We start from the raw sequence: 18525 nt of genomic DNA on the forward strand, positions 1-18525 counted from the left end.
ATTTTACTGCTTTGGATCAAATAAATGCAGGCTTGGTGAGCAAAAGAGACTTATTTTTGAAAAAACATTATACTGTTCAAAAACTTTTGAACTGGTAGTGTATATTATTATATCATTAATTGTATATACATTATTTAATTACATGAATGTAATCATCCGGTGTTATATTCAGCTTGCAACACGGAAAAAAAAATGTTGTATTAGATTATGAAAAAATGTAACAAAGCGTGCACTTCAAATGAATTAATTCACACTGATTACTATAAAGATGATGTTTCTTTTTTATGAGAATACTATTCAAGCATGGTTTGAAACTTTATGACTATAAAGGAATATCTGGCAACCTTAAAACGTTCTCAGTGCATTTCCTGTTTTAGCAGAACGCACAATTACATAATACAAGTCACTAGACATAACCAAGTGAACAAACACAGCCTCTCAAGTTAATGCAAATAAAACCACTGCACATGCATTGCAAAACACTCATTTAATTTGTTCCAGCATCATTAATCTGTCAAAATATGCATCAGCACAGAGAAATATATTTGTTAGTAGTAATGGAGATGTTTGTTTGTTCCAGAGAACAGCAGGAGATCTTCACATCAGTGCTCCTTGATCTGAGACACTTCATGCAGATAGGCGATGAACAGCTTGGTTCCCTCCATGTAGTTGAATCTGAAAAATAAGATATGAAACGGTGAATGAATGTGCATGAAGAGCAGCTCTCCGACAGAGTCCAGAAGCTCCAGAGACCTGCTGATCTTCTCGTTCTGTGAATGCAGGCCGTCGTCGAAGCCTCCGATGGGCAGCATGATGATGCTCTTGCCTGTGACGTCCTGGAAGCTCCTGGCGATGGGAATCGTGCCTCCCTCACGGATCAGGTCCGGCTCCACACCAAACACTGCGAGACACAGCTGAAGCTCAACGTCTTACTCGGATGCACTACTGCTCTTATGAATCCTGATTACAGACGTGTTTTACTAAGTAGAAAACAAAAAGCTAGAATCCACTCACAGTCCAAGCAAGCTCAAAGCAGAAGATCGATCGAGAAACAACATTTTATACTTTAGAGTTTATAACCTTGCGATTGAGGAACATTTTGGCAAATATCTAAAATAAGTCATTATAAAATATATAAGTTATAATTTATTTTATTTTAGTTCATGTTTATTTCGAGTAACATTTCTTTTAAAGGGACTGTAAGTAGGAATTACTCCCATCTAGTGGTGAAATTGTATTTTGCATTCAAACTAATTTTGCTCTCCAGCGCCTCGCTTTTTCAAATGCGCGTTGCATCTACGGTAGGCGATATGTACCAAAAAGCTTTGACAGGATGTCTTCTAATAGCACTTCGTTTTGGCGACGATGTTTTCTTCTCCTGTGGCGCAGCATATGTATGGTCCATAATAAGAACGCAATCCAGCCTTTTAAACTTGCCGGTGCAGTTTCAAGCTCCTCTCACTGCTCTGCACCTGCGTTTCTGGCTCTGACCGAAAACGCGTTGTGGAAACGCGTTGGCTTAGTACTTTTTGTCCCTCTCTGCTATTATAGTTTTGCAAGATGCCGGAACTACATGGAAGCCTCCGTCGACCTACCCTTCCCATGTATATAAAGATAATAAATTCTTTATTTACGAGGATTAGTTTAAACATTGGCATAGGTATTTGTACACCATTGAGGGCATATTTATGAATAAAAATATTGATTTTAGAAAATAAAATACCTAAAAAGTTACTATTGTCCCTTTAATTGTATTTTTGTGAAATTTTGTACTTTTTTGTTTGTGCACTTCTGTCCTTTTTTACTTGAAATGTCATTTTTCTGTTTGTCCACTTTTGTACTTTTTTACTTGAAATGTCATTTTTTGTTTCTGTTGTACTTTTTGACTTGAAATGTCATTTTTCTGCACTTTTGTACTTATTCAGTTTATATGAAAATCTTTAAGTGCAAATTTTTTTTTTTTTTTTAAGATTTTTATAATAGTTAATTAAAATTTAAAACCATTAAAAACATTTTCATTACTTGAACTAAAATAAACATTAACTGAAATAAAATGTTATTAATTTTATTTTATAGTTTATTATTGCAGCTAGTTGCCAATTTCTCATTATAAAATTAATTTAGATATACATAAGAATATAATTTATTTCAGACATTCGCCTGGAAAACATTTCTCATTTTTGTTTAGGTAAACATTTAGTGCTAAAATAACTAAAACATAAAAATAAAAATTAATGAAAAAAACTACATAAATTATTATTTTTAAAAATGACAAAAACATGCAGTTAAATGACAAAAAAACTACTCATTCAAAATATTAATAAAATATAACATTTCAATGATTTTAAAATAATACACTTTAATAAATCTTGCTTTGTATCCAAATTCCCTTTTCGATTTCTGATATGTGAATTAAAACAATAAGGACTATACAAATTTTTAAAAAGAAAAATTATTAAACAAGTTCTAAATTGCTAGACAAAAGTTAGAGATCATTTCCAAAGCTGTTCTGTCACTAAGAACATGTGAGACAGGGATTCAGAGCAGAGGTGAAGTGTGTGGACCTCTCTTGACCGCTGCTTTTCCGGCTTCAAACAGCGCATGTTTGGGATCGGCCAGCCAAGGCTTGGCTCCGATGACCATCGTGATGTTGAGTTTGTTGGGACTCTTGCGTTTCGCAAACACCGAGTGTAAATAATCAGTCACCTAAGGGTTGAAAAGCACCGGTTATAACGTAAAACAATCATTTCTACACATTAAAATGAGCTTGATCTGCTTCACCTGTTTTTCCACCACAGCTGGATCCATGTTAGGAACCTGGCGGATGGAGAACTTGGCGATGACTTTGGCTGGGATGACCGTCTTGGTGCCCGGTGAGGAGAAAGCGCCCTCGATGCCGTGGATGGTCACGGTCGGGTGACGCCAGCGATGGGCGAGAAGATCCACCTGATGGAGCAAAACAGGTTTTTCCGTGGGTTTCCTTGCACAAAACTTCAGTATTGAGTAAGTGAGGAACTATGCCTTAAAAAATACAAAAATATTCTGTTTCACAACAGCTTCTCACTGTAAAAACAGTGCACGATATACTGTATAATTTGAAGCAATTTTTCCATCTTTATTTTTGATAGGTGTTTTACCAGTATTTTAAACTTCACACTTCATTGCATTGTGTTTTAGAGTTAACAGAAGTGTCAGTGAAGATGATTGGATGATGTCAGGTGTAATGCGCTGTTATTCTACAGCGTCTGACTCGAGCTGTTCTTGCCTTGTTGCTGTACATGAGCTGGCTCAGGCCGATGTCACGCTTGTAGCTCTCCAGGTCAAACTCGATGTCTTGGTACATCTTCCACTCCTCGTCAGACAGATGTGCGACCGCTTCTCTGACGCCGGGGATCAGGATCTTCCCGCTGGGGCTGATGAGTTTGTCTGAGGAACGAAACTAAGGTTTTTATATGACACCTGGAACAGTAAAGGGTCGAAGGGTTTAACCCCTGTGCGACCTTATCGACATTATCTTTTTCAGTTTTCGTTTTTTTGCTCACTTTGCCTGTGTTAATGCCAACTGCATATATTTTGGCACATGTGTGTACTTTTATTGGAATTTTTATATTTCACCTTCATTTCCTTTATTAAATCTATTTTACACTAGATACAGAATATAGTTCCTCTCATGACCTTATAAGGACAAAAATGTCTTAATTGAAACCCATAAAAACTGCAGTTTTAATCCCAGGGCTGTTTAACTATAAAATGATTTAGTCTTTGTTATTAAGCATTCATTCTGTTGGCAAGACTTCAATATATATACATATATATTTTTTTTATTTACTAGATGGTGCTATTTTGTTTTTCAGGTTTGGCCTATAAAGCAGATACACACATTTATCCTGTTTCCTGCTTTTGCTGTATTATAGAGCCAGTTGGATACCTTATGCAGCTATAAGTGTGTGTGTGTGTGTGTGATGTAATGTTTGAGAGAGAGAGAGAGAGATTGTACTGTATACCACTGTGTTCACCAGCGGAGCTTTGCTGGAATCTAACAGGAGATGTTTGGTGCTGCACCCAAACAAAGTCTTACAAAAAGCTCGTTTTTTTAAAATATCAACTTCAAATTTGGAACACAACTAGTTTAGATTTATGGCTTTGATATAAAGCATTCAACATGTTTTATAAAATATGTATTATATAAAAAGTTGCTCATTAATCATTTTCAAAAACTTAAACCTCTATTACATTTTTGGTTTAAATGGTTAATAAGCACCTAAGATGCCGATCAGGTCCGTCATTGGCTCCATTATCGTTCCTCCATAAACACCAGAGTGTAAATCCTTCTTGGGTCCCTCGACCTGCGTCATCACGAGAGAAACACAGTGTGTTGCTGTTCATTTAAACTCAAAAACACTTCTCAGATCATGAAGTGAAGTTACTGCTTACACTCGTAATGACTCTTTTGACTCATACATTATGTTGCAAGTCAGTTTAACCCACACTGAGTTTTGAGTTGTCAAAAATAATTGTTAACCTCTCAATTTGACTTGTATATTTCATGATTAAAAGCAGCTGAACTGAACCAATTTTTATTTAGTAAGTTTCCCTAAACTCTAGTTTAGCTAAACTCTTGAGAGTTTGTCACAGTGTCTGGGTTGTGTTCCCTGGGTTTCCACTAGGTGTCCTCAGTTCCCACGGTGTTTATCATATTCTGGTTTTGACCCTGACTGGACTGTTTACCCTTTCGGATTACCCTTTAATAAATATCATACCCGCACTTGGATCTCTCCGTGTTTCTTGTATCACCACACGTGACAGAAGGACTCCGTCACCTTGAGATCCAGCGGTATGTCTGCTTATGTCTCCTCCCCAGCCACAGAGCGGGAGAGGAACGGATTTGAGGGAACTCGCCTGGTGGTTTTCCGGGGGACCAGGGGAGGTCGCCGAGGAGGGAGTGGTTGAGAGGAGATTCAGCACCGCTCTCAACCATGGCCTCCCTTCGACCCGGGGCTCTTGTGGGATGGATCAGAGCCACCGTCTCACCATGGCGGACGGAGAGGGGAGAGGAAGCGCACGTCCGCCACGGTGGCACCACTGCCCATGATTGCCGCGAGTCCAGCGCCACGGTGCAAAATGGCCGCCAGCTCAGCGCCAACGCCCAAGAAGGCCGCAGACTCATTCTTGGATTATTTCGCTACGCTGTCCAAGATCCTAGAGATTCCCAAGACGGTTAACGTCATGGCTGCTGAGCCAGCGCCTCAGCACAAGATGGCCGCCAGCCCAGAGCCACAGCACAAGATGGCTGCCAGCCCAGAGCCACAGCACAAGATGGCTGCCAGCCCAGAGCCACAGCACAAGATGGCTGCCAGCCCAGCGCCACAGCACAAGATGGCCGACTCAACGCCTGAGTCTCCAGACAAGGTGTCACCGACCCGCCATCATAGAGGGCGGAGGAGGAGGAGACAGGCGTCAACCATTCCTCAAAGCCCAGAGGACGTTCCCGAGGCGGTGCCCGATGCTGTTCTGGAGGCTGAGGCGGTGCCCGATGCTGTTCCGGAGGCCGAGGCGGTGCCCGATGCTGTTCCGGAGGCCGAGGCGGTGCCCGATGCTGTTCCGGAGGCCGAGGCGGTGCCCGATGCCGAGGCGGTGCCCGTTCCCGATGCGGTGCCCGATGCCGAGGCGGTGCCCGTTCCCGATGCGGTGCCCGAGACCGGTCTAGAGTCAGGGCTAGTTCCTGTTGACCTTCCAGAGTCGAGTCAGGTGCCAGCGGACCCTCCAGAGTCGAGTCAGGTGCCAGCGGACCCTCCAGAGTCGAGTCAGGTGCCAGCGGACCCTCCAGAGTCGAGTCAGGTGCCAGCGGACCCTCCAGAGTCGAGTCAGGTGCCAGTCACCGCTGATCCTCCAGAGTCGAGTCAGGTGCCAGTCACCGCTGATCCTCCAGAGTCGAGTCAGGTGCCAGCGGACCCTCCAGAGTCGAGTCAGGTGCCAGCGGACCCTCCAGAGTCGAGTCAGGTGCCAGCGGACCCTCCAGAGTCGAGTCAGGTGCCAGTCACCGCTGATCCTCCAGAGTCGAGTCAGGTGCCAGTCACCGCTGATCCTCCAGAGTCGAGTCAGGTGCCAGTCACCGCTGATCCTCCAGAGTCGAGTCAGGTGCCAGTCACCGCTGATCCTCCAGAGTCAGGGCTAGTCACCGCTGATCCTCCAGAGTCAGGGCTAGTCACCGCTGATCCTCCAGAGTCAGGGCTAGTCACCGCTGATCCTCCAGAGTCAGGGCTAGTCACCGCTGATCCTCCAGAGCCAGGGCTAGGTACCATGGACTTTCCAGAGACAAGGCTAGTCATTGTGGACCTTTCAGAGTCAGGTCAAGTCACTGGGTGGCCTTCTGCTCCACCCTGTTGGACTCCGGCATCAACCACAGGGGCGTGGTGGTCATCTGCTCCGCCCTGGGGGGCTTCCGCTCTGACCACACGGACATGGTGGTCTTCTGCTCCGCTCTGGGGGGCGCTTGCCCTGACTACACGGTTGTGGTGGTCTTTCGCTCCGCCCTGGGGGACTCTGGCGTCGACCACGAGGACGTGGTGGTCCTCTGCTCCGCCCTGGGGGGCTTCCGCTCTGACCACGCAGACGTGGTGGTCCTCTGCTCCGCCCTGGGGGGCTTCCGCTCTGACCACACGGACATGGTGGTCTTCTGCTCCGCCCTGGGGGGCGCTTGCCCTGACTACACGGTTGTGGTGGTCTTCCGCTCCGCCCTGGAGGACTCTGGCCTTGACCACAAGGGTGTGGTGGTCTTCTGCTCCGCCCCGGGGGGCTTCATGTTGTTTTTTCCTTTTGTTTTTGTGTTAATGTCTGTCCCTGTTCCTTTCTGTTAGTCTGGCCCTCCGTCCCTCCCCCTGAACCTCCTCCGGTCCTCCTCCCTCCTGGTCTTTCTGTGTTGTGTTTACATTCTGGTGCCTGTTCCCCATGTTTTTCTTTCTGGCCCTCCGTCCCTCCCCCTGAGCCTCCACCTGTCCGCCTCCCTCCTGGTCTCTGTTTTGTGTCTGTCTTGGAGCGTCTGGGAGCCGCTCCGTAGAAGGGGGGTACTGTCACAGTGTCTGGGTTGTGTTCCCTGGGTTTCCACTAGGTGTCCTCAGTTCCCACGGTGTTTATCATATTATCACTTCCTGTCTCCTTATTTGGTCACCTTCCTCCTTGTTTAGTTAATTGATTGTTCCCCACCTGTCTCCTGTTTCCCCATTATCCTTTTGTGTATTTATACCTGGTCTGTCTGAGTCTTAGTCACGGAGTCCTTGTTTAATGTGATGTTAATTCATGTCCGTCATCTAGTCTTGCCCTTGCCTTGTGTTCATGTTTTGTTTATGTTTTGGATTTGGATATTCTGGTTTTGACCCTGCCTGGACTGTTTACCCTTTCGGATTACCCTTTAATAAATATCATACCCGCACTTGGATCTCTCCGTGTTTCTTGTATCACCACACGTGACAGAGTTATCACATTTATATTTATGCATTTAGCAGATGTTTTTATCCAATTAAATTTTACTGGAAATCGAACCAGTGTTGCAGTATTTTAATATAAATGAAATAATTTTATAGTTTATTTTGAATGGTTTTATATTTTAAATTTCTTTAGTTTTAGTTAACTGTTGTAACCTTGTAACCAAGGCTCATGCAGATGTATAAAACATAACATTTGCTGTGATAAAACTAAGCGCATGTGAATGTTTTGATCTCTGGACCTCAGCGAAGAAGTAGCAGTTCCCTCTGGTCCCATACGTCAGCGCCGGACGTTTACTGAGCCACACACAGTCAGATATGATGATATAATCCACATCTGAGAAGAACGAGTCTTTCTGAGCCACAATCATGTCGTCCAGGCCATTAGAGCCGGTCTCCTCCATTCCCTCAATGATGAATTTAACGTTCACCGGCAGATCCTGTAACAAACACAGTCAAACCCTGAACAGAAACCCAGTATGAAACCCATTGCATTTCATCGTGTCTTACGATGTTCAGGGCTCTGTAGACCTCCACCGTATGGATCCAGGCCAACACTGGTGCTTTATTGTCTGATGCTCCTCTTCCATAGAGATTTCCTACAAATAAAATAATCATGTTATCCAAAGTGACTTACAGTGTATTCATGCTATACATTTTTTTTTATCAGTATGTGTATTCCCTGGGAACTGAACCCACAATCTTTTGCGCTGCTAACTCAATGCTCTCAATGCTCAAAGGAACATATAAAAAGAAAGTTAAAATAAAATATAAATTTTTGTATCTCAAGATACTGAAATGAGACCGGTTCAGGGATACCGTCGATATCTGTGAGCTCGTAAGGGTCTGTTGCCCATCCGTCCTCTTTCTTGGCCGGCTGGACGTCCACATGACCGTAAACACAGACGGTACGTTTGCTGGGGTCTTCACCGAACCGAGCTGTGACTACTTTGGGCAGAGCGATGCTGCTTCCATTGGCCAGCTGTACAAGAGACGGACACCGCGGTTAATATTGTTCGATGTCAGTAGTTTAATAGTGAAGCTGTTCTAATCAAATTTAATTACAGCTAGTAAGAAAAGCTCATTATCTGACTTCCTGCGTCCCGATGTCCACCATCTCCACACTTCCTCCAATGAGTCTGAGTTTCTCTGCCGTCATGTCCATCATTTTGTGTAAGTCGGATCGCTTCGTAACATCACTGGAGTCGCTCTCCACAGCGATCCACTGTCTCAGAGTCTGAAACAGACAGAATATACAGACCAAGGTTCAGCAGAACTGAGAACTACAGAACCGGACTGAATGAATATTAACGCAATAATCGGTTTCCTCGTTTTAGTCAATCATGGGCACATTGTAGTTTGTTTGCTTGTTTTTTACTTTTAAATTAGGAAACAGTTTACTAAAACAAGGGGAGCAATTAACTAAAATAAGGAAACAATTTACTTAAAACAAAGGAATGATTTATTAAAATTAGAAAATTATTTCCTAAAATAAGGGAATGATTTGTTAGAAATATGGAATGATTTACTAAAACAAGGGAACAATTTTCAAAAATTACGGAACAAGGGAACAGTTTACTAAAATTACAGAACGATTTACTAAAACAAGGGAACCATCTACTAAAATAAAAAAACATTTATTAAAATAAACTAATTACAAAATCGAGGGGACAATTTACTAAAATTATTGAATGATTTACTAAAATTACGAAATAATTTACTAAAACAAGGGGAAAATTTGCTAAAATTACAGAATGATTTACTAAAATTAGGAAACGATTTACTAAAACAAGGAAACAATTTATTAAAATTATGGAATGAATTACAAAAATTACGAAACAATTTACTAAAACAAGGAAACAATTTACTGAAACAATGGAACAATTTGCTGAAATTACGGAATGGTTGACTAAAACTATAAAACAATTTACCAAAATTACAAAACAATTTACAAAAATTACGAAACAATTTACCAAAATTACGAAACAATTTACAAAAATTACGTAACAATTTACTAAAACAAGGAAACAATTTACTGAAACAAGGGAACAATTTGCTGAAATTACGGAATGATTGACTAAAACTACAGAACAATTTACCAAAATTACGAAACAATTTACTAAAATTACGAAACAATTTACCAAATTACGAAACAATTTACCAAAATTATGAAACAATTTACCAAAATTACGAAACAATTTACAAAAATTACGAAACATCCATCCATCCATCTTCTACCGCTTATCCGGGGCCGGATCGCGGGGGCAGCAGTCTAAGCAGAGAACCCCAGACTTCCCTCTCCCTAGACACTTCCTCCAGCTCTTCTGGGGGGACACCGAGGCGTTCCCAGGCCAGCCGGGAGACATAGTCTCTCCAGCGTGTCCTAGGTCTCCCCCGGGGTCTCCTCCCAGTGGGACGCACCCGGAACACCTTCCCGGGAAGGCGTCCAGGAGGCATCCGGAACAGATGCCCGAGCCACCTCAGCTGACCCCTCTCGATGTGGAGGAGCAGCAGCTCTACTCTGAGCTCCTCCCGGGTGACTGAGCTTCTCACCCTATCTCTAAGGGATCGCCCAGCCACCCTGCGGAGAAAGCACATTTCGGCCGCCTGTATCCGGGATCTTGTCCTTTCGGTCATGACCCAAAGCTCATGACCATAGGTGAGAGTAGGAACGTAGATTGACCAGTAAATCGAGAGCTTCGCCTTGCGGCTCAGCTCTTTCTTCACCACGACAGACCGGTACATCGACCGCATTACTGCAGAAGCTGCACCGATCCGTCTGTCAATCTCCCGTTCCATCCTTCCCTCACTCGTGAACAAGACCCCAAGATACTTAAACTCCTCCACTTGAGGCAGGAACTCTCCACCAACCTGAAGTGGGCAAGCCACCCTTTTCCGACTGAGGACCATGGCCTCGGATTTGGAGGTGCTGATTCTTATCCCAGCCGCTTCACACTCGGCTGCAAACCGTCCCAGTGCATGATGAAGGTCCTGGCTTGATGAGGCCAACACGACATTATCATCCGCAAAGAGCAGAGACGAAATCGTGTTGTCACCAAACCTGACCCCCTCCGGCCCCTGGCTGCGCCTAGAAATTCTGTCCATAAAAATCATGAACAGAACCGGCGACAAAGGGCAGCCCTGCTGGAGTCCAACACGCACCGGGAACAAGTCTGACTTACGGCTGGCAATACGAACCAAGCTCCTGCTCCGGTCGTACAGGGACCGGATAGCCCTTAGCAAAGGGCCCCGGACCCCATACTCCCGGAGCACCCTCCACAGGCCGCCGCGAGGGACACAGTCGAATGCCTTCTCCAAATCCACAAAGCACATGTGGACTGGTTGGGCAAACTCCCATGAACCCTCCAGCACCCTGTAGAGGGTATAGAGCTGGTCCAGTGTTCCACGGCCTGGACGAAAACCACACCGTTCCTCCTGAATCCGAGGTTCTACTATCGGCCGGATTCTCCTCTCCAGTACCCTGGCATAGACTTTCCCAGGGAGGCTGAGAAGTGTGATCCCCCTGTAGTTGGAACACACCGGTTCCCCCTTCTTAAAAAAAGGGACCACCACCCCGGTCTGCCATCCCAGAGGCACCGTCCCCGACTGCCACGCGATGCTGCAGAGGCGTGTCAGCCAAGGCAGCCCCACAACATCCAGAGACTTGAGGTACTCAGGGCGGATCTCATTCCCCCCAGGTGCCTTGCCACCGAGGAGTTTCTTGACTACCTCGGTGACTTCAGCTTGGGTGATGGACGAGTCCACATCTGAGCCCTCAGCCTCTGCTTCCTAAGTGGAAGACGTGACAGCGGGATTGAGGAGATCCTCGAAGTATTCCTTCCACCGTCGAAGTATTCCTTCCAATTACGAAACAATTTACCAAAATTTAAAAAAAGTACAAAAATTACGAAACAATTTACTAAAATTACGAAACAATTTACCAAAATTACAAAACAATTTACAAACATTACAAAACAATTTACAAAAATTATGAAACAATTTACAAAAATTACGAAACAATTTACAAAAATTACGAAACAATTTACCAAAATTACGAAACAATTTACTGAAATTACGAAACAATTTACCAAAATTACAAAACAATTTACAAAAATTACGTAACAATTTACTAAAACAAGGAAACAATTTAATGAAACAAGGGAACAATTTGCTGAAATTATGGAATGATTGACAAAAATTATGAAAAAATTTACTAAAATTACAAAAACAATTTACAAAAATTATGAAACAATTTACAAAAATTACAAAACAATTTACTAAAATTACGAAACAATTTACCAAAATTACGAAACAATTTACCAAAATTACGAAAACAATTTACCAAAATTACAAAACCATTTACCAAAATTACGAAACCATTTACCAAAATTACGAAACCATTTACTAAAATTACGAAACAATTTACCAAAATTACGAAACAATTTACCAAAATTACGAAACAATTTACCAAAATTACGAAACGATTTACTAAAATTACGAAACAATTTACTAAAATTATGAAACAATTTACTAAAATTACGAAACGATTTACTAAAATTAGGAATGATTTAATAAAATTAGGAAATGATTTACTAAAACAAGGAAACAATTTACTAAATCTAAGAAATAATTTACTAAAATTAGGAAACAATTTACTAAAATTACGAAACAATTTACTAAAATTACGAAACAATTTACTAAAATTAGGAAACGATTTAATAAAATTAGGAACGATTTAATCAATAAAGGAACGATTTAATCAAATTAGGAACGATTTACTAAAATTAGGAACGATTTAATAAAATTAGGAACAATTTAATAAAATTAGGAACGATTTACTAAAATTAGCAACGATTTACTAAAATTAGGAACGATTTACTAAAATTAGAAAACGATTTACTAAAATTGGGAAACGATTTACTAAAAGAAACAATTTAATAAAATAAATGAACTAATTACAAAATCGAGGGAACAATTTACTCAAATTATGGAACGATTTACTAAAATTAGGAAAGGATTTACTAAAAATAGGAAACAATTTACTCAAATTATGGAACAATTTACTAAAATTATGGAATGATTTTTCGAAAATTAGGGAAAAAATTGCTAAAATGAGGGAACAGTTCACTAAAATTAAGAAACAATTTACTAAAACAAATGAACTAATTACTAAATAGAGGGAACAATTTACTAAAACGAGGGAAGGAATAATAAATCATGGTCATGATTTAACAAAAATGAGGGAATGGATTCATAAAAAAAGAGGGACATATTATTAATTCATGACCACAATAAAATATATTTTCATCTGCATGTTTTGTGTAAGACTCTTTCAAAAGCCTGTGCTGATGACACTAAACCATCAAAGAAAAAGAGAGGCATCTTATCTGAGCTCAAATAAACAACTGCATTTTCTATAATCTGCAACAGATTGTCTTGCGTTTCTGCAGAGATAAGATGCATCAATAACGAGTCGTGATGATGTCACTGAGTTTGGACAAAAGATCGGCGGTTATCACAGCGATGTAATGCTTTCCTTAACTACATTAGTGCAGACAGACATTTTCATAATATCCCAAAAAAGAAATACCTCGATAAATTCCTCTTCATGGCTGTTCACATATTGTGTCAACTCCTCAAATCTGAAGGAAGAAACTCCCGTGCACAGAAGAAGACAGACTAAAGTAATGCTTTTCATCTGTGGAGAGCAAACAGAGACATGAGATGAAGACATATTCTTATTCTATAGAGTTAGGGTTTTTAAGAGAAATTAATTGACCTACCATTTGCTACGAGGAGCTTCCAAACAGCTCAATGCCGTCCCATCGCTGGTGAGGCGTGTTAAATACTTTTCATCTTAGGTACCTCCTGTGGAGATAAGGTCACTGAAGTCTCCTTCGCATGGAAAAAAACAGCTTATATCTGCCAAAATGAATTCTCTCGCTGGCAAACACAATCCCTAAAGCAAGGCTGAGCAAACCTCACACTGAGTTCAATATGGGAGCAGATCAACAGCATTCCAAAGCACAAAGACTTATGGACAAATCACTGATGAAAGGACAAACATCAACATTTACTAGGCAACTTGACATCTCTGAATGCTGGCTTGACAAAGTCGAGTTTAACTAGAAGATTCTTTGAAGTTAGGCCTTGTGTGATTTGAATATGATGCAGTTTGAAAAGAGATTTAAAGTTGGAAGCTTATGTAGCAGAATATGGAAGCTTGTTTCTTCAATGGTATATAAAAAAGGTAATTGTGACTTTTTCTCTCAAAGTTCAGGAAGAAAGTAATTGTGAGATATAAATTTAGAATTCTGAGAAAAAAAGTCTGAGTTTTGTTAAATAACACCGTAATTACCAGAAAAAATTTCATAATTGCGAGTAAAGTTAGAATTGTAAACAATTTTTTTTGAGATTATAAACCCAAATTGTGAAATATAAACTCAGAATTGTTAGAAAAAAAATCTAAATTGCAAAATCTATATTAAATTGTGAATTGCAAAGTCATAATTGTGTGATATAAACTCAGAATTGTGTAAAAGATATAAATTGCGAAATCTAAATTAAATTGTGAGAGATAAACTAAGGATTGAGAGAAAAAAAATCCAAATTGCAAAATCTAAATTCAGTTGCAAGAAAAAAGTCATAATTGTGAGATATAAACTCAGAATTGCCGAACAAAATCTAAATTGTGAGATATAAACTCAGAATCGCGTACAAAAGATAAATTGCGAAATCTAAATAAAATCGAGAGATAAACAAAGGATTGAGATAAAAATCTAAATCGCGGAAAAAAAATCAGAATTGCAAAATCTAAATTCAGTTGCGTGAAAAAAGTCATAATTATGAGACATAAACTCAGTATTGCGAGGAAAAAACATCTAAATTGTGAAATATTAACTCTGAATTTGAGGAAAAAGTTCATATCTCATAATTCTGACTTTTTTTCTCAAAATTGCAAGTTCCAGTCTTTCATAGCAGAAGCTTTGTAAATAGTTACCAATGCATTCATGTGTTTAAAGTGACGTGGACAATCACTAAGATGTTGACAAGTGTTTGCGAGGCTGTTGCAATAGATTAGAGATGTTGTTGATAATCCTGGCAAATAGAGATCCTCAAGTCTAATCAGCCATAGAAAGCCTTTGTCAAACAAACATAATAATGAGTTTGACCTACTCGTTTGGTTTTAAGATTACACTATTGTACAGTATAGATGATGATGCAAACTGATGCGGTCCTGATTCACTGTATCTGAATGATTAAAGCAATTTGTACTATAATCACAGGGGGCCTAATTAGAGCATCAACAGTGAACTGTTCTTTATTTGTGCTGACAGGTTCAGCGTGCAAGTAATTCACAGCTTGTGAACTATTTCCGGGCCTTTTAACTTGTGCATCCAGCATGTTAGATGTGCACACAGAATATACTCAAATAATAATTTACACTTTCTCAATCGTGTACAGGCCTGTGTGCATCACCGGCAAACATTAAATCCCGCATGCTGCATATGAAATGAGTTTTTTTTAAATTCCTTTGAGGTTAGACACTCGAGTAAATAAGGTTAGTTCTGGAATTCTGACTTTGAAAAGTTGGATTAGTCAAGAAAGAGATTAACTTCATGGAGCAAAGCTTTTAACATCAAGGTCCTTTAAGAACTTGTGTGAAGCGTGTTGTTGTTTTAGAGGAAAACCACAAGATGGGGCTCTTAAGAAACAGGATCTTAGGCTTGAAGTGCAGATGAAGTGGAAATTGAGATGTATTTAATTTTTTTGATTCACAGATGAATAGAAAGTTCAAAAGAACGGCATTTATATAACATTATGAATGCCTTTACTGACATTTTGTGATAAAGTGTCCTTGATCAATAAAATGAAATATCTTATTTACCCCAAACATTTCTGCAACTTTTAAACTTTGATCAAAGGAATAAATTCCATTTTACAATATATTCATACATAAAACAACTATTTGTTTTTTTTCTGTGTTTTTGATCAATGAAATGCCGCATTGGAGAGCAGCAGAGACTGTTTTCTGAAAAAGTATTAAATCTTAATTATTCCAAACATTTGCGCAGGCTGAGAATAGTGTGTAGATGAGTTTTTCATCCGTATCTGAAGCAGTATTTTTTACTTTTATTCATGCATCATTGAGTGTGTACTGTATATGTTCACATGTTCCACATATTGTCTATTGTATGTTTCAAGCCTGTTCCTGTTTCAGCAGGAGTCTGTGCTCTCTGTCTCTGTTTCACAGCCTGGATGTGATGTTATATGCTCCGTTCAGAGATGAGAGGAACACACAGAACTAATAAAACCACAGGAGTTCACCCTTTACCCTGACTGAGCACTGTTGTGACCTAGACACCTCCAGTAATCAACTCGTTTCAAACAAATGAAGGTTTCAGCAGGTGATTTCCTGCCACACAGACATCAAATATCAAATTAACTTTCTCTATCAATTTCACATCTTCAGTTTCATCTCTTTAGTCAAATACTTGCAAGCATTGAACTAAAGTTACTCTGTTTTTCCTTCGTAGTGACTGACAGCTCTTGTGTTTGCATGTAGAGAAACATGCATTCACTCAAAAACAGATTCAACACTCCTCAAAAAAAAATAAAAACTGTACTGTACAGATATGAATTTACATTACCTGCAGCTTGAGGATTATTCATATCACTTTTAGTGTGAAAGGGCTTTTCCATTTAAGTTTTCTCTTAATTATAAAAAAACAAGCCAGCCCATGCAGATGAGAAAAAAGTAACACAAAAAAATTACGCAATTTTTTTTTAGAGAGTAACTTTCTCCGACACTGGATATAGATTTAGAAACATGAAGTATAAAATTATAAATATGGATATAAATTGCTTTTATTTATTTTATTTTTTTTGGTATAATAAACTTACAGCTAAACTTTTAGTTTTTTTTCTTTTCAACTTTGAACTAGAAATGACTCTTTATACTGAAAATGAATTATGAAGGAGCAGTTCACACTGAATTCATGTGAAATTAACTAAAACGTACTCCAATATTCCCACTTCAGCAAATGAGTTTGTGCGCAGTCATTGTATAAAGTGATTTAGTAGAAGTCAGGGAATGAAACGCTGGACATTGACTGGAGTGAAGCTGTGGAAGCTCATCGCAGCATTAAATGTGCTGTTTCAGCCGATCCTGTTGAACTTTAACCAGGACTTCAGTAGAGACCCGTCCTGAGGCAGGAGAATACATATTTTACAGTCTTTACACACAGCCTCAGCTTTGAAAAGCATTGTACAGTGATCATAAACGATGCTTTCATTAATAAAATCAACTCATCTTAAGATTGACAGCTGGTGAATAAAATCCTTCCCAGGTTTCTTCAGTTTTGACTGTTTGAAAATGAGCTGAACAAGTTTAAGACCTTGTTCTGATGCCATTCTTGTTGTCCTCATCACACTAGAGCCCTAAAGTCTGAACAACAAAGGCCTACTCAGTGTATTTGATAGTATGAAATAAATGCATTTTAAATATACAGGGGACTTCATGCAATATGTCAAGCCTTGTAACCATTTGTGGAGGAAAAAATCAGTTTACAGCCCAGTTCTGCAGGAAAAGGGTTTTATAGATGTTGCTTTTTTAATCTACATGAGAAAATGCAACTCATGCAGATGCATCATAAGGATTCGTGAAAGTGCATAATGGTGAATGTTAGCCGTGCTTGAGACAGGAAGCTAAATCAGGTCACTGGAGTAAAGCAGCGGTGCTGAAGTCTGCTGGAAACACTGGGCGTCTCTTGCCCACCTTTTCAAATGTAAAAAGCACCCATGAATCACTTTTTCCCCATATTTGGAAAAACCGACTAGCTTTTTCTGAAGCGTGAGCTGGGATTTACAGCTGATGCATGATTTGTAGTGCTGAGTTTATTATATAATACTGGTCTGGAGTGAAGTGTCTATAAATGATTGAGGTGGAGTTGCTTCATGGCAGACTTTTACTCTGTGCACGCGTCGCATGAGCAGCACAATCCGTCCGGCTAAACATTAACTCTGAAACTGTGATCCAGCGCTCCGACTGAGTGAGTGGCATTGATTCAGTGAGTCAAACACTCATGTTTCAGATAACCACATCCAATACGCACAAAAAACAAGCATGCATGCATGCAATTTAAAACACGTGCACTATTCTGGACTTGCACCACTGTACAAAACTCTAGAAGAATTAAGATGTTCTCTAAGAAGTCCCTTCTGCTCATTTATTTGAGCAAAAATACAGTAAAACAGTGAAATATTATTACGGTTTAAAATGGCTGTTGCCTGTGTGAATATCTGTTAAAATGTAATTTATTTCTGTTATGCAAGATGGATTTTCAGTAGCCATTGCTGCTCTGCACACGTCTGGATCATCTTAACTCATCATCAGTGCTCTCCATCCAAACATCTTCGTTACTGGTGAAATGTAACAGTTTAAGATGTAATGAATCACTATAGCAACATCTGGCTCTGAGGTTACCGTGGTTTCCTTACATCCGTGTTGCAGGGGAAATTACTGTAGACTCACATTGACGTGAAAGAGAAATCTACAGGAAACTTCTCACCGCAGAAAGCACAGATGATTTATTCGAGTGTGGTTATGTTGTTATTAAGTAGGTCAGGAAGGGTGGCCTGGTTCAACATCATTACTTATTAAACACACCACTTAATTCAGGATGAGTTTGTGTCTTCATCAGGTTTGTAGCACTGCATCAGTGTCTTATCAATGGGTGCTCTGCAGTGAATGGGTGCCGTCAGAATGAGAGTCCAAACAGCTGATGTTTGCTGAAGTTAGTTAGTTTCTCATTTCCCAACACGTCTGCTCTGCCAACTCTAAATCTGTGTTTCTGGAGTAAACCAGTCATTCTTTGGGTCCAAACAACTAACTTCATTATCTTCTATTTCTGTTGTGTGAGGAATCATGGAGCTTTGTGTAGCAGGAAAAAAAAGAGATTGAGAAAGAGCAAAAACGGTCTATAATAAGGTGTCTACATTCTGAATTCTGATAAAATGGAAACATGAACAGAAAATGTGAACA

At 40.1% G+C, this 18525-nt stretch overlaps 1 protein-coding gene and 1 long non-coding RNA gene across 2 annotated transcripts; one reads left to right on the forward strand and one right to left on the reverse strand.

The window, feature by feature from the left end:
• Positions 1–472: 472 nt before the first annotated feature.
• On the reverse strand, positions 473–13401 carry cndp1 (carnosine dipeptidase 1). The gene is made up of 12 exons (XM_059568613.1): positions 13265–13401; positions 13072–13179; positions 8575–8718; positions 8301–8463; positions 7992–8080; positions 7724–7921; positions 4262–4346; positions 3266–3426; positions 2782–2946; positions 2565–2706; positions 754–901; positions 473–675 (listed from the first exon to the last, which is right to left on the reverse strand). Exons 1-12 carry the CDS (start codon positions 13265–13267, stop codon positions 603–605), a joined length of 1479 nt encoding a protein of 492 aa, XP_059424596.1. The 5' UTR covers positions 13268–13401; the 3' UTR covers positions 473–602.
• LOC132158964 (uncharacterized) lies at positions 728–3236 on the forward strand. The gene is made up of 3 exons (XR_009437729.1): positions 728–881; positions 2799–3003; positions 3178–3236. It is a non-coding gene; the product is annotated as an uncharacterized LOC132158964 (long non-coding RNA).
• Positions 13402–18525: the final 5124 nt, after the last annotated feature.

The sequence above is a fragment of the Carassius carassius genome, chromosome 15, assembly GCF_963082965.1.
Source record: "Carassius carassius chromosome 15, fCarCar2.1, whole genome shotgun sequence".
Classification (NCBI taxonomy): Eukaryota; Metazoa; Chordata; class Actinopteri; order Cypriniformes; family Cyprinidae; genus Carassius; species Carassius carassius.

Excerpts from the sequence above, each read along its gene's own strand:
- cndp1 (XM_059568613.1), bottom strand. Across the intron at positions 8,719-13,071 it reads ATGAAGAGGAATTTATCGAG|ACTCTGAGACAGTGGATCGC; the intron begins GTATTTCTTTTT and ends TGTCTGTTTCAG. Across the intron at positions 8,464-8,574 it reads TGGACATCGGGACGCAGGAA|CTGGCCAATGGAAGCAGCAT; the intron begins GTCAGATAATGA and ends TCTCTTGTACAG.